At 41.6% G+C, this 15,126-nt stretch overlaps 1 protein-coding gene across 1 annotated transcript in view; it reads left to right on the forward strand.

Moving 5' to 3' along the window:
• The first annotated feature begins 4,599 nt into the window (after positions 1-4,599).
• The window catches only part of LOC114626547 (solute carrier family 5 member 4-like), a 197,771-nt gene continuing 187,244 nt past the window's right edge, over positions 4,600-15,126 (forward strand). The window contains exons 1-5 of the mRNA XM_028773976.1: positions 4,600-4,816; positions 5,433-5,504; positions 6,698-6,802; positions 8,433-8,492; positions 10,848-10,952. Of these exons, the coding sequence (XP_028629809.1) occupies positions 4,682-4,816; positions 5,433-5,504; positions 6,698-6,802; positions 8,433-8,492; positions 10,848-10,952 (477 nt within the window). The 5' untranslated portion in view covers positions 4,600-4,681. The remainder of the gene's footprint in view (positions 4,817-5,432; positions 5,505-6,697; positions 6,803-8,432; positions 8,493-10,847; positions 10,953-15,126) is intronic.

Genomic DNA, 15,126 nt, shown 5'->3' on the forward strand with positions numbered 1-15,126 from the left:
TATACATATACACATATACATTATATACATCAACATCAACATACACATATACATCATATATATCACATATACATCATATACACATATACATTATATACATCAATATCAACATACATATACACATCATATACAATCCATGCATATCCATATATGCCACACATATATATCATATACATTATATATACACACATATACAAGTACATAAATATATATATAATGTTTTTCACACTGTTAGCAGAGACAAACATCTAGTTTTGTGAGACAGTCATGAAAGAAAGACAAGGGTTCAAGTCCCAGGTGGGGAAGAAGTAAATATAGAATGAAAAACTTAGAACAGAGCTTTTAAATCTTCTGTGGCTACATTAGGTCTTCCTCAGGGATGGTATCTTAGTTAGGGTTTCCAATGCTGTGAAGAAACACCACAACCAAGAACTATTATAAAGGACATTTAATTGGAGCTGGCTTACAAGTATAGAGGTTCAGTCCATTATCAAGGCAAGAAGCACAGCAGCATCCCTGCAGATATGGTGCTAGAGGAGCTGAGAGTTCTACGTCTTCATCTGAAGGAAACAGGAGCAGACTGTTTTCAGGTACCTAGGAGGGTCTCAAAGCCCACCCCCACAATGATGCACTTCCTCCAACAAGGCCACACTTCCTGATAGTGCCACTTTCTGGGCCAAGCATATTCAAACCACCACAGATGGCTAGACATCAAATGACACTAAAGAAAGACTCAACCCATTAGATGTCTTTGAGGACTCAAAGTGGATGAGGAAGACTTCTACATCCTTTCCCTAGAAACTCTGGGAACACAGACTGCATCAGCTTACATCAACCTCCTATTGAGTAACTAAACTGTCTTAGTTAGGGTTTCATGGCTGTGAAGAGACCACATGACCAAGGCAACTCTTATAAAGGAAAACATTTCATCTGGGCTGGCTTACAGTTTCAGAGGTTCAGTCCAGTATCATCATGGAGGGAAGCACGGCAGGATGCAGGCAGACGAGGTGCTGGAGGAGCTGAGAGTTCTACATCTTGATCCAAAGGCATCCAAGGGTTTTTGAATCCACTCTAGGTATGGCGTGTGGAGGTTGAGCATGGGACCTAAAAGCCCACCTACACAGTGGCATACTTCCTCCAACAAGGCCACGCCTACCCCAAGAAGGCCATACCTCCTAATAGTGCCTAATAGTCCCTAAGGTCAATTACTGAAACCCGTGAATCTATGGGGATCAAACCTATTCAGTCCACTACATGAACTATTTCTTATTAATCCTCCCATTCCAATGCACTGTCTCCACTTGCCTTCATCTCTTACTGTGGCCTCCTCCAAGCTGCCTGAAAACAGTCTTTTCCTAGCTGTCTTCAGAACAAGATCTAGAACTTTCAGCTCCTCCATCACCTTGTCTGCCTGGATGCTTCCCTTACCATGACACTGTCAGAGATTGCTCCCTGCTGTTGGCACTTGTGATAAAAGGTTTCCCTAGCTGGGTAGTATTGGCTCATGCCTTTAATCCCAGCACTTGGGAGGCAGAGGCAGATGGATTTCTGAGTTCGAGGCCAGCCTGGTCTACAGAGTGAGTTCCAGGATACCCAGGGCTACACAGAGAAACCCTGTCTCGGAAAAAAAAAAAAGGTTTCCTTTAGTATGCTTCTATATATTTTTTTGGCTAGGAAGTGTAACTTTTGTATGTCACTACCGATTGGTCCCCTCTTGTGATTTCACAGGTTGTCTACCTTCACTCTGTTAGTTGGTGGATGTCACCACACTCCTTGCTATGGCTAGGGAAGGGTTTCTATATGTCATATGTATACTTTATATACATCTATCTATGTATGTAGGGGTCTCTTCAAATGCCAGGGCCAACAGAGTGATGATCCACATGTGGCAAAAAGAAAATCCAGTTCAACACGATTCGGTAGAATGTGTTGGTAGAAATTTCTAGAGTGTGACCCTGGGTAGCTTATTTTAGATGTATTTAAGTAAAGTAAAACTTTGGGGAAAGTTTCCTGATGTAACACAATCCCCCTTGAACAAGGAGGCATAACTACACTGAACATGAACACTTCTCAAAGTACATGTTACTTCTTTCATGAAGACGGGTTCTAGAGATGGGCTACATGCCTTGTCTTAAGGGCACATGGGATGATCTGGTGTGGTCTCAGTCACGCTGATAGTGGAGGTCACTTGGGCTCTTAGCCATCTCTGTACTGGTTTGGGATCTTGGGGGAGCCCCTGGCTGTACAGATAATGCAAAAGTTATCTAGACCATTAACCATCTCCAGTCCTGCTCGTGGGAGTTTGCTATGATCTGGCTATCAGATCACCAGGTTATTAGCCACCTTTATTCCCAGACTCATGGATGGAAAAGTAAGTTATATGTCTCGTTGAAGAGACAATCCTGTGTGTATATGTGTATGTGTGTGTGCGTAGCTATGTATGTATGTACACATGTATGATTTATGTATATATGCTTTGAATATATTCAGCCATATGTATTCAATATATGTAGTCAACTACAAACACACACACACACACACACACACACACACACACATGTCCAACAACTCTGTTTTGAAAAATGAATAGAAGTCCTGAGCTCTTATAGGAGAGGAGTCTTATTTCCTTGACTTATATCATTAACCCAGACAACCAATATCATCTTCTGATGCCTGCATATCTGTGCCCTTCCCCAGCCTTGAGCAGGCCTGAGAGACTTTGGTTAGCACAACAGACCAAATAATAGGACCTAGGTGGAACTAGCCACCTTGGCTGCATGTCAGTAGACACCTAGGTGGAGTCACCCACCTTGGCTGCACATACATCCTGCTACAGGAACTTGAAAGAAGAACTACCCCTGGGCTTGCTTTGAGACATCCGGCTGTGACTCGTGACCAAGAACAGATTATCCCACGAAACTCCCCTGCTGAAACTAGGAAGGGTTCGGGTGGGGTCTTCCCCTTTAAATCGAAAGCTTAACATTAAACCATCGAGCCTTGATCAGAGAACTTTGTCTTGGCTTCATTTCTTCTCACCCTCCATCCTCTTTCGTTCCCAGCCCTCTTTTCAAGTGAACCCGTTCGACTCGTGGCCGCAGGTGGCTACACATATCTATCAATTAAACTTGAACGACAATTGCTCACAATAATTTAAGAAAGGATATAGAATACATGGTAGACAAAATTTTAAAAAAGTTTTGGATGAACCCATTCAGGCTTGGAATGGTTAGAGCCCAGCTAGATCATTTGGAGGATGTTTTTCAACTTGTGGAAGATTCAAGATTCTGAAAATTGTCCTGCTTTTAACTTCAGGGACTTGTTTGATTCTTCCCCGTGTGGTTCTCTGTGTCAAGAGGTCTGTGTTCAGCCTTATTGAGGCCTCTGTTGAAACAAAATACTCATGTGAAGATGCTGCAAAAACAACAGCCCCCAAGTCAGGATGATGTTCTTGGACCACTGAAGAAAGGACTCCGTTGGAGCTTCTTGAACAGCAAAGGAAAAGAAAAACCAGAAAACAGCCACACTAACTGAACAATGTCCATAAACTCTACACCATCTTTTCCTCCTCCAGCTTGTTTAGTAAGACTTTCCAGATACCTTGAAAGAAGGAAAAGCAGTTGCCGTGTGACTTGGTCTCTGCCAAAATGCTTATGTGAGATCTTGCTAGATTGCCCAATAGCCCTCTCTTCCTCCATATCCAGGACTTTTATTTTTTTTATTTTTATTTTTTTAGAATCACACACTGGGGTTTAAAAATTACTAATGAGAGCTGGAGAGATTGCTCAGTGGTTAAGAGCACTGACTGCTCTTCCAGAGGTCCTGAGTTCAACTCCCAGCAACCACATAGTGGCTCACAACCATTGGGATCAAATGCCCTCTTCTGGTGTGTCTGAAGTCAATGACTGTGTACTCATAGGCATACATACAATAAATAAATTAAAAAAATAAGTCAATATATAGAAGAATAACTAATGAAATTATAAGTTATCATGTATGAAAGGCAAAGTAGCAAAAATCACAGTTAAAAAGCCAGATTACAGCCTACGAGTCCTCTGGTTTTTTTGAGTGTGGGATCTGACCAATGAATATGTCACTGTACATCAAAGGTGCTCCTGGAAAAAGCATTGAAATCCCATTTCTTTGGTCAGAATACCACAACACCATGGTCTTGAACTATCATATAAATTTCATCCAAATTATAAGTCCCAGAGTTATATAGTACATTGAATATCTTGAAATAAATAAAGAATTACCCTTATTTTCAAGAGATAACTTTTTTGCCATAGAGAACACTGTATGTTTTATAAGGAGCCTTTGCCCAGTGCTCACTCTGTTCTGCCCTTTGTGTCTTCCCCTCACTTCCTTACTCTCTTCCTAGTCTGCAGCTGAACCTGTCCAGTCTTGAGTGTGCTGCCTTTCCCATCAGTGAACACTCTGCACATCAATTCCAGTTTGCACCCCATTTTTGATGTCTATCCCTTACTCTTACACACTACCAAGAACAGGACGAACGAAGGGCCAAGGTCCCAGAGCTTGAACACAGAGCAGAGGTTTAAGGTCCATGCATCCAAGATCTGCCCTGACACCTTGCTCCACTTGCCTGGGGGTTGATCATTAATCCAGTGCCTACATAAAGACAGGAGAGGGCATCCTTAGGAAGGGAGCAGAGCCTCCTGAAGCCATGGCTACCACATTGAGTCCCAGCACCACGCCTCAGACTGAGGAGCCTCCTGTATTGTCAGAGCGCATTCGGAATGCTGCGGACATCTCTGTCATTGTCATCTACTTTGCAGCGGTGCTAGCTGTGGGGCTGTGGGTATGAGAGAACCACACCAGTTTCCGGGTGGGCACTGGGCTTGAGGGACAGTGTCTTAGGGTGGAAGAGGTGTGTCATGATAAAGTGAGACGGTGATAGGTTGTTACTAACGTCATTGTCTTTCTGTCTGGATCGTCTTCTGGTAGTAGTGCCAAGTGGGCTCATTTCTAAGACAACACACTTAGTTGTTTGAAGAGAGGGAGGGCCGGGAATAAGAGATACAGTCTGTTTGCATCTCCTCCATCTGGCAAAGAGAGGGAAAAACATATTATCTCATTTTCTTTATTTCCATTTATTGTTTGAGTTTCTGACTTGGTGAGTTGGCCATTTAAATTATTTGTCTCTCCATTTGTTTTCAGTATCGAATTCTGTGCTGCAAATTGTCACACAACACATGACAGCACATTTCTTATTATTTCCATGGCTGACAGCAAACATCGGCTTTTCAGAGAAGATGGTGTCTTAAACTCCTCCTGGTTCTTGAACTCTGTTGAAAATCGATCCATGCAGCACTTCTTGGAGATTGTGTCTACTGCTCACACCTTGACCGGTGTGTCTGGGGTCTGAGGTGCACCTGTTGCTCTTTAACCCCCTTCTTTTCTTCCTTCTTCCTCAGGCAATGGTGAGAAGCAACAGAGGCACTGTTGGAGGCTTCTTCCTGGCTGGTCGTGACATGGCCTGGTGGCCGGTAAGTGGGCCAGAGATTGCTGGGGATGAATGGGGTGCGTGCCTGTGTGCACACAATCTTAAATACATTAATCAAACCTGCTCAGTCTATGGAATGTTACACATACGTGTGCGTTCAGAGTTGGTTGGTTGTAATTGGATGACCAATTGCATGGTTTTCATTGGGGAGGACTCTGTCTCCAGATCTCAGCATCCCTTAGTTGCCTGTAGTTCTTCATCCAGGTTTGAGTCCTCATGAGGTTTTTTCCATCCACAATACCATGTCTACTGGTGTTGCCCTTCTTCAGGCCATGTTCAGGATGCCATATTGATAAGATTCCATAAGCATAGCTTCTCTGACATTTCTAGGAGATATATAGTCATAGAAAACATCCTCTTCCTCTGGCTTTTACAATCTTTCCAACCCTTCTTCAGCATGGATCCCCAAGTCTCAGCTGCAACTGTTGTGCTGTAGATGGATGAGTTGGTCCTGGGCTCTACAACTCTGTGTTTTGATCAGTTGTGGTTTTCTGTAATGGATAAGACCTCTCTTGACTTTTGAGTCTTAAGAACAGAAGACAGAACTACATAGAGGGAGATAAAGGGAAAGAATGGTCTATGATAAAGGTTGGCAAAGAAGCCCCTCATTCTAGAGTATGAAGTCCTTAAGACTGATTAAGTTGCAAAATCTGATAAAGAGTACTAGCAGCTTTGTCCGAAGACAGGCTCGTTTCACAGACTACCGAGTAGTCAAAGTGCCCTTAAGGAAGGGTTCAATAAGCTTGTCTGATGAGCAAAATTGTAAGTGCATTGATTAGACTGTGTATGCTGCATAATATTCAACAACACAACCCTGCCATTGCAACACGATCATTAGTAAAATCATTAAGCATGATTATGTTCCAAAATGTGACCACTCTCGTCATTTTTAAAGGTAGTTACTCAGTAACGTTCTTCAGGCAGTCATGTTGAAGAAGGATTAGACTTGTTCTATGTCATGCAAGAATGCACTCACACCAATAGGCCAACATCAAAATTCATTGGATGCAATATCTCTAGACATTCCACCCAAACAATAAAGAATCTTCATTCTTCTAAGCAGCTCATGGGACTTTCTCCAAAATAGACCACATATTGGGATACAAAGCACCAATTTCTATCTATTGTCAATAAGTCTACTTTTTCAATAAGCCACAATCTGTGATTGCATTTCAGATGGGCGCCTCTCTCTTCGCCAGTAACATTGGCAGTAACCACTTCGTGGGCTTGGCTGGAACAGCAGCAGCTTCAGGAATCGCTATTGCGGCCGTGGAATGGAATGTAAGCGGTGCCAAAAGGTTTTCCTTTAAACAAAGACCATATCAAGTTATTTCAATCAAACTCATATTCCAGATATTCTGAAAGGTGTGTATAGGATGTACTCCTCTTTGATTTTCTTTCTGCTTTTCTTTATGTTAGTCCTCCTTTTCCCTTAAATATCCCTAAACCGTTGACCACATCATTACTTCCCTGTGACCATTCTTCTGAAGTTACCCCTGACAAAACCATGGTCTCTAAGACCCAATGTTCTCTATCATTTCCACGTTGATCAATTGTAATCTCAATATTAGCTCTCCTTCCTAGAACCTATATTCCTAGCCATCAATTATATAAAATACAAAATAAGTGGTTACCCCTTGTAAGAAGCTTGTAGATAAACTCACTAGTGTAGAATACACTGGAAGAAAATTGTGCATATTGTTCTAGGGATTCTTTAGTGGGGGACCCATAGATAGTGGAGAGGACCTGGCACATGCTACAGGAACTTGATCGTGTCTCTCCCCACCACCCAGCATTTTCTCATGTAGTGTGTATGCATACAGGCACTACAGATGAGCGGAAGACACAAGTGTAGAATAATGTCAGACCGTGGTCAGAGTTTAGACAGACAATCCCTGGGTGGACTTAGGAATGATTAAGGATCATCACAAATACCTTTGCTCTTCCCTTATATATTTCTTCTCATTTTATATCACTAGCATGAGAGCTTCCAGTGTATATACCCAGCCTCCAGATGTGCCCTTTGGCCAGAGTTTGATTCTGATAGCACCATAGACTTTGCCTCTAGAGTCACGTTCAGATGGCTCCCTTGGGTGTGACTCTTAGGCTGCTACTCAGCTATTCCCTTTTAGCCTGGCATGTGTCACTGTGCTTGCCTAACCTCTATGAGGTATCATTTCCACCTCTAAAGATAAGGAAAACTGCCTAAAGTAGCCATCATCACTTGCTGTGGAAGCAACACAGTCACACCCATCAAGAACCTGCAAACATATGTGTTAATGTTTGGTTGTGTCTTGGCTATTGTTTTGTCTGGGAAGTTATGATTAACCCATGAAGAATCTTCATAAAGCTTGAAATTTCCTTTTGATTGCTTCATCCATTCAAGAATCACATGGTCACTGCCTGCCATCCAAGGCCAATATTTTCTGATGAAAATTTGATGCTTTTCCAGTGGTCAAAGTAGGCCCAGTCAGGCATGTTTGTTTTCTGATTGTCTTTTGTCTCACATCTTGGGTCATGCCTATGTCTGAGAAAGTATTGGCCTCTGGGTCATAAACTCAGAGGAAAGGACATGATAATTGTCCAATGATCTCAACTGTTTCAGTGGGACAAGATTTAACAAAATGGGTTTTTGCTGCAGTTTTTGTACTCCATGGTCTATGTTTCTCTCTTTTACCTGACCTCCAGATAATGCAAGTTCTCTCATGATGTTTTGCTTCTGTGTGGTTTCAATGAGTCCTAACACCATCATGTGAGGCACCAAAACTGAACCTTTTGAAACCTTTGAGGAACAAATCAAGTCATAGAACTCTGTCCGTGGTCTCTGAAGAGCATGTCTTTCTCATAATATAAATTATGTCTCACAAGCAATACCTCTTTAACTTTAGTTTCTCTCCTCGATCTCTTACAGGCCCTGCTTATGGTGCTGGTTCTTGGGTGGGTGTTTGTCCCCATCTACATCAAGGCAGGGGTGAGTATTCAGAGGCCTACAAATCAGCTGTCAAATTGGTTTTCTTCACTAACGTCTTTGTATCGAAACTCAATACTCAAACTTCTCATGGCCTACTGCTAAGAATATGCAGGTGACAAAGCCCCCATCCCTTCCCTGGAAGGGCTCAGTGCAGGATGTGGCCACAGATGGGCAAGAAATCTATAAGGCTCTGTGTAATAGCCACTGTGCTTCTCTTTACCTGGAACAGGAACCTGAATCTAGGCCCTTTCATGTGTTTTAAGGGAAGCTCATTAGAAGGAATCAGAAATGACCTGGCATTATCTTGAGGGCCATCACCTTTGGAGGCAGGAAAAAAATCAGACCCAAGAGTGGTAGAGAAACCACACAGAAGCTAAACATCATGAGAGGCCTTCTGTTATCTCGAGGTCAGCTGAAAGACAGAGAGCATATGCTGGAAGTTGCAGGAGATAGAAATGGGTCTGCATGGGTGGGGGAGGGAAGGAGATGTGCAATTGTAATAGCCATATATTCTCTCCCTTGGGAAGTGGCCAGCCCAGGCTTTCAGAAACTCAAGGTTTGTGACCAGATTGATATTTTAGGAAGCACTACTCAAATCAGTTGAGAGGACAAGTTGCAAGAGCAATAGGCCTATTGTAGACACCTTGAAAAAAGACAGACATCATATTTCATGATTTTATAGGAAGGGGGAAAAAAGGAAAGATAGAATCTCCTGGGATAAAGGTAACACACTTGATACCAGATTTTAAAAGTAAGGGGCTGAAGAGAGAAGCATAGGAACAATTTGAAGACTTGATGCTTCCTGTTCAGGCAGTGTGTAGCCTCCATTAGTGGGGCGAGAAATTACAGAGAGGAGGCAAGTGATGGGTTAACAGGGGAAAACTGACTCAATTTAAAAATGGGTGTCTGGTGCCTTTTGAATATATCTTAGTCAATTTCGTGTACCTATCAAAAAGCCAGAAGGAGAGTCCTTTATAAAGAAAAGTGACATTTAGATCACAGTCATGGAGGTTAATCATCATTGTACCCAAAATGCTTTAGCCACTTCTGTATCAAAACAGAAATGGAGAAGGAAATGGTTCCCTGAGGGAGAAGTCAAGCATGGACGTCATCCTTGCTTTATGACCATCCATCTCTGAAGACCTCAGTCATTCCTATGAGAATAACATAACCCACCTGTGATGGTGGAGCTCTTGTTATCTATCTTCCCGCTACGCTCTGCCTCATACAGATAGCCCAGTCCCAACATTGTCATGTGAGGCACCGAAGCTCAACTTCCTGAGAACCTTGGTGGAAAAAAATGAAGTCATGTAATTCTATGTGTGGTCTGCAAAGAGCGTGTCTTTCTCATAATACAAAACATGCTTATTCTATAGCAGTAGTTCTAAAGTCTGCGGTCATTTTTAGAAGCAGCTCAAAAGTCCAAAGTCTTATTGGAGACTCTGGGGATATTCTTAGTTAGGGTTGCTGTGACAAAACACCATTGCCGTAAGTAACATGGGGAGGAAAGTGTTAATTTCACCCACAGGTCCATAGCACACACATCATTGAAGGAAGGCAGGAACCCGAAGGCAGGAAATGAAGCAGAGGCCATGGAGGAGTGCTGCTTACTTGCTTGCTCACCATGGTTTTCTCCAGCCTTCTTGTTTCTATCATCCAGGACCACAGACCCAGGAGTGGCAGAGCCCGTGGTGGGGTGGACACATCCACATCATTAATTAATTAAGAAAATGTACTCAGGCTTGCCTACAGGGCAATGTGGTTGGTGGAAGCACTTTCTTGGTTGAGGCTGTCCCTCTTCCCAAATGACTCTAAGTTGTATCAAGTCAACATAAAAGTAGCCAGCACAACACTTAATGATGGTTGCTTACTTACAAGTAATGTTGCTCTTAAATGTTGCAACATTATCAGTAAAAACAATATAAATGTATATCTATAAGTCATTTGGAGTTGTAGGTACTTAATGTCTACATGGACAATAAACCCATACTAAGGCAGAACATGGTAATATAGACCTACAAGCCCAGAACTCAGGAATGACAAGCCAGAAGTTTGTGAGTCCAGGAATTGTTAGACTGGCGTAAGGAAGGTAGGGAGGTAGGCTCACTTGGCAGGCAAGGAAAAGAGATATAAAACTATTTGTCAAAGGTCACAACTTGTAATAAATGTTAGGAAGAAATCGTAAAATTGTCTGCCTGAAGTCTGTATGGTCATTTCAGCCTGTAACTCTATCATGAAGCTATGCCTTTCTTATTTGGTTTTTCCCACATACCTAATGCAAGGTTCTTAATTGTCCATAGGTGTATAGCAGATGTAGACTCTGAGGAGAATTCCTGTTGATGTGTGTCTCTGCAGGTGTTGACCATGCCAGAGTATCTCAGGAAGAGGTTCGGTGGGAAGAGACTGCAGATCTACCTTTCTGTCCTCTCCCTCTTCATCATGGTGGCCATTCACATTTCGGTGAGTTCAGCACCTCCTGACAACTTAGCTATAAGAGGTTGCTTGATAGAAAGACAAGATTATAAAATGGGATGTGGTGTTTCAGCAGCCTGGAGCCATGTAGATGCTTTAACCTCTGTCAGCTCTTTCTACAAAGCATTGATAAGATAAAGGAGAATTTTAGGACTATTAATAGAAGTATAAACCGTCTAATCCTACTAGCCTTCAGCTATGATGACTCAATATATACAAAGAAAATATTTTCTCTTTAAGTGATAGCTTCAATGTCACTGGAAGTGACATTTAAGCAATAGAGAGGGCTTACCTTATCTTCTACTTATTCCACTATATAATATGAACTAGAAACTAAAAGTGGGTTAAAAACAGAGACAACCTTATTTTGGTGCTCAATATATTTTGAAAGCCATAGAAATGGGTTCAGTTTGGAACTAATTAAATGCTCCATGAAGACAACCATGGTTGACTAATTGCGAAACTAAGAGGGGGCGTGTAGCTCTTCATTCTTTGGAGATAAGCAAGGACTGACTGGAATCAGAGTGGTCACAACATTTGCAGATCTATTGGTGTATCTGTGCCAGGGAAAGATTGCTAACTCTGGAATCTTTCTGGGCTAGTTGAATATTTATAAAGTACTGAAAGTTTTACTCATGTACCTTATAAGGTGCCAATGCTTCCATGAGAATTTTTTATTTCTCTTTAGCCATTCTGCAGACATTTTGAGCTCTGTTTTCTCAGTGATAACCCTTTCATTCTCTCTCATGTTAATATTTCAATCCAGGTTAATATTTTCTTTTCACATGAACCAGAAGGGAATTACTTTGCTCAATTATATACTTACTTTTCTCAATTCCGCTTTATCCTTTTCCTAAAACTTCCTCGTTAAAATAGACACCACAGTTAAATGTTTCAATAGATTCTTTTTAAGGTGTGTTTTTGGAGATAATTGAAAAGAAAGAAGAAAAAAATTGAAGATTCAGCACTCAGGATAGAATATATGGAAAAAGTAGTTTGCCCCATGTGCATTTGTGTCTAAAGATATAGTATAAGCTTTATAACCCATTAGGTGTCATAGTTTATATGAGAGAAAGGCTGGCCTTAACCTTTGCTTTTTGGCTGAGGTGAATCATTGTTACAAGCAAATCAGCTGCCAGATTAGGGTAACATAAACATCTGCTTACAGATGAATGAAATTGTAAGTTATCCTTAGGGAGAGAGCCCTGAAATAGCTGGCAGAGAAAGACAGTTTGGAGAGAAAGAGGACCAGGGGTGTCAGGAGCCATGTGCTTCCATGTTCCACAATAAAGGTACCCAGTTCCCCTCCAAGTCTGACAGCTAGAGCTTAGTCTCCAAAGTGCAATGGCTGAAGAATAACAACTTAAGAAGTCCTCACAGGATGTGCATCCCAAAATGGAGGGCTCCTGGAGATGGAAGGGGATAATGGTGTTGGTGAGCCAACTGGAGGTACAAAGAAGCCACGAACATGTGTTAGACTGTGAAGGATCTATGGTCAGCCACAGTGACGTAACACCAGGAGTCATCTTGCCTACAAGAGTGTGTCTTAAGTGATATCGGTGATGATCACTTAAGACATGGGTATCTGTGTCCTTGTCCTTTTGCATCTCTGTTGCTGTTATGAAGACCATGACTGTCATGGTTTGGGTTTTACTGCTGTGAACAGACACCATGACCAAGGCAAGTCTTATAAAGGACAACATTTCATTGGCACTGGCTTACAGGTTCAGTCCATTATCATCAAGGCCTTCTGACACTTTCAAGATGCATTTCCAGTTTTAAATCAAGGTCTTTGATCCAATTCGAGTTGACGTGTGCCTTGTGTAAGAGATACAGATTTATTTTCATTCCTCTGAGGATGTATATCCAATTTTGCCAGTACCATTTCTTAAAGACCATTTTTTTTCTTTTTTGGTTTTTTGATGCCCCTGGTAAGATTCGGTGTCCATAGCTTTGTGAGTTTGTCTCCCGTCTAACATTAGCCTTCCCTGGAACGTGCTGTCTTTATTACTGTGGCTCTGAAGTATAATTACAGGTCAAGTAATATAATGTGTCTCTCTAACTGTAGTCTTTATGCTTAAAATTTCTTTGGCTACTCATAGGTTGTGTGTGTGTGTGTCTGTCTGTCTGTCTGTGCTTCCATACAAGCATGAGGACTGTACTTTAGTTCTGTGGGAAATGTCACTGTAGTTTGATCAGTATCCCACCGGATCTGTAGATTGCTCTTGAGACTATAGCCGTGTTCACAACATTAATTACACTGCTCAAGGAGCACAGACAGTCTTTGCATTACCAATGTTTTCCTCCACTTATTTCATTTAATGTCTTGAGGCTTCTCCTATAGAAAGAAGCCTTTCACCTCCTTGGTTAGGTTTAGCCCTAGGGATTTTTGAGGCTATGATGAATGGGGTATTTTTCTCAATCTCTTTTCACTGTTGGTGAAGATAAAGGTACTGGATTTTTATATGTTGCCTTTGTATCTTGTTACTTACTGAAAGTATTTATCAGATCCAGTAGGTTTTGTTTTCTTTTTAAAGGTGAATGCCATGAAATCTTTTCAGTATGAAACCGTGTCATATGCAGATAAAAATAGATAACTTTGTCCTGTCTTATCTTTGTCCCTTTTAGCTGTTCCAGCCAATCTATCTTCGGTGTGATCTAGCTCCAACATTCCTTTTCTGGTTTTGATTTAAAGGATCTGTAGATCTGTAGACTACTGAAGTCCCCCAAGATTATCGAGTTTGTGTGTATGTGGTCATTTTCGTGTATGTGGTCATTTTTTCCTTAAAGGTTTTTCTATATCACTGAGAGCAAGGGTCGGTATATAAATATTTACAAAGCTATGTACTTTAATGAATTGTTCCTTTACCAATATGTAGTTGTGTTCTTTATCTTTTCTGATTCAATTAGGAGTTTAAATCTTCGTTATCAGAGATGATCATTGCTATGCCAACTTGTTTATGGCTTCATGCCACTTTATAGATTGCTTTCTAACCTTTGACACTCAGTCTATCGGTGTTTGCTTGGAGTCAGCACACAAATGGATCAGTGTTTTGTTGTTTGTTTAAATCCAGTCCGCCAGTGTGTTTCCTTAAATTGGTGAGCTTAGGCCACTGAGCTCACTATTGTGAGCGAGGAGGGTTTTCTGTTGCTTGTGATTTAGTTTTGGTTGTCCTGGCTGATGGCTAATTTAAGTCAGTCATATCCTTTTGTCCTCATAGTGGTGCTGGGTGTTTGTGGTTTGCTATGTGGGTATGACTGGCTCCTCCTCTGTTGTCCTCCTTTGACCTACTGCTTTCAGGCACTATACCATAGTCTTGTATATAAAACTTTCTTCTTCCTCTGTGTACAGCATTTGTTTGAGAATTTCTATACTACTGATTTGTTGCAAGTTGCCTAACTTGTGTGTGTCTCGAGATATTCTGATCTCTTTACTAATTTAATTTAATTTTATTTTATTTTATTTTATCTGGAAGCCATCAATTATCAGCGATCTTCCTGCCTCTGTCCTTTTCAAACCTGAAGTCATCAGGTTTTAACTTAAGAGACTTTTAATGCATTCACAGGACATCTTTTGAAATGGCACCTAGTTTCTTCTGATTCACTGGTGGCTCTTGCAGCCCACTTTAGTTTTTTTTTATTAATTATTTTATTTATTTACATCCCAAATGTTGCCCCCTTCCAGATCCTCCCTTGCAAAGTTCTTCTCCCCTTCCCTTCTCCCATTAGACTCTGAAAGGATACCCCATTCTTGCATCCTCCCCACTTCCCTGGAGCATTAAATCTCTACAGGATTAGGTGCATCCTCTCCCAATAAGGTCAGACAAGGAAACGTGTTGCATACATGCAGGGGTTTTAATCCCTCTTGCTATTCCAGGCCTTAAGTGCCCTCCTGACTCCTCAGGCAAATCTGCACTGTCATTGAGATGTGTCAGGTAACTCTGGGCTTGAGTTTCCTGATGGCTCCCACACCCTTGTGCCCAGGTGTCTCTGCAGACTCTAGCTTTAGTGTTATCAGAGACCTGCTTTCTGAACCAGCTGCATAGCCTCATGTGAAAAATGCATGCAAGCCTTCCACTTTCTCACAGTCTTCACCTGCATTTGTTACATTGTATCTGCATTTGTTACTTTTCTCCTGCATTTGTTACTTTTCTCCTGCATT

Source organism: Grammomys surdaster, unplaced genomic scaffold, assembly GCF_004785775.1.
Source record: "Grammomys surdaster isolate TR1022 unplaced genomic scaffold, NIH_TR_1.0 237, whole genome shotgun sequence".
Classification (NCBI taxonomy): domain Eukaryota; kingdom Metazoa; phylum Chordata; class Mammalia; order Rodentia; family Muridae; genus Grammomys; species Grammomys surdaster.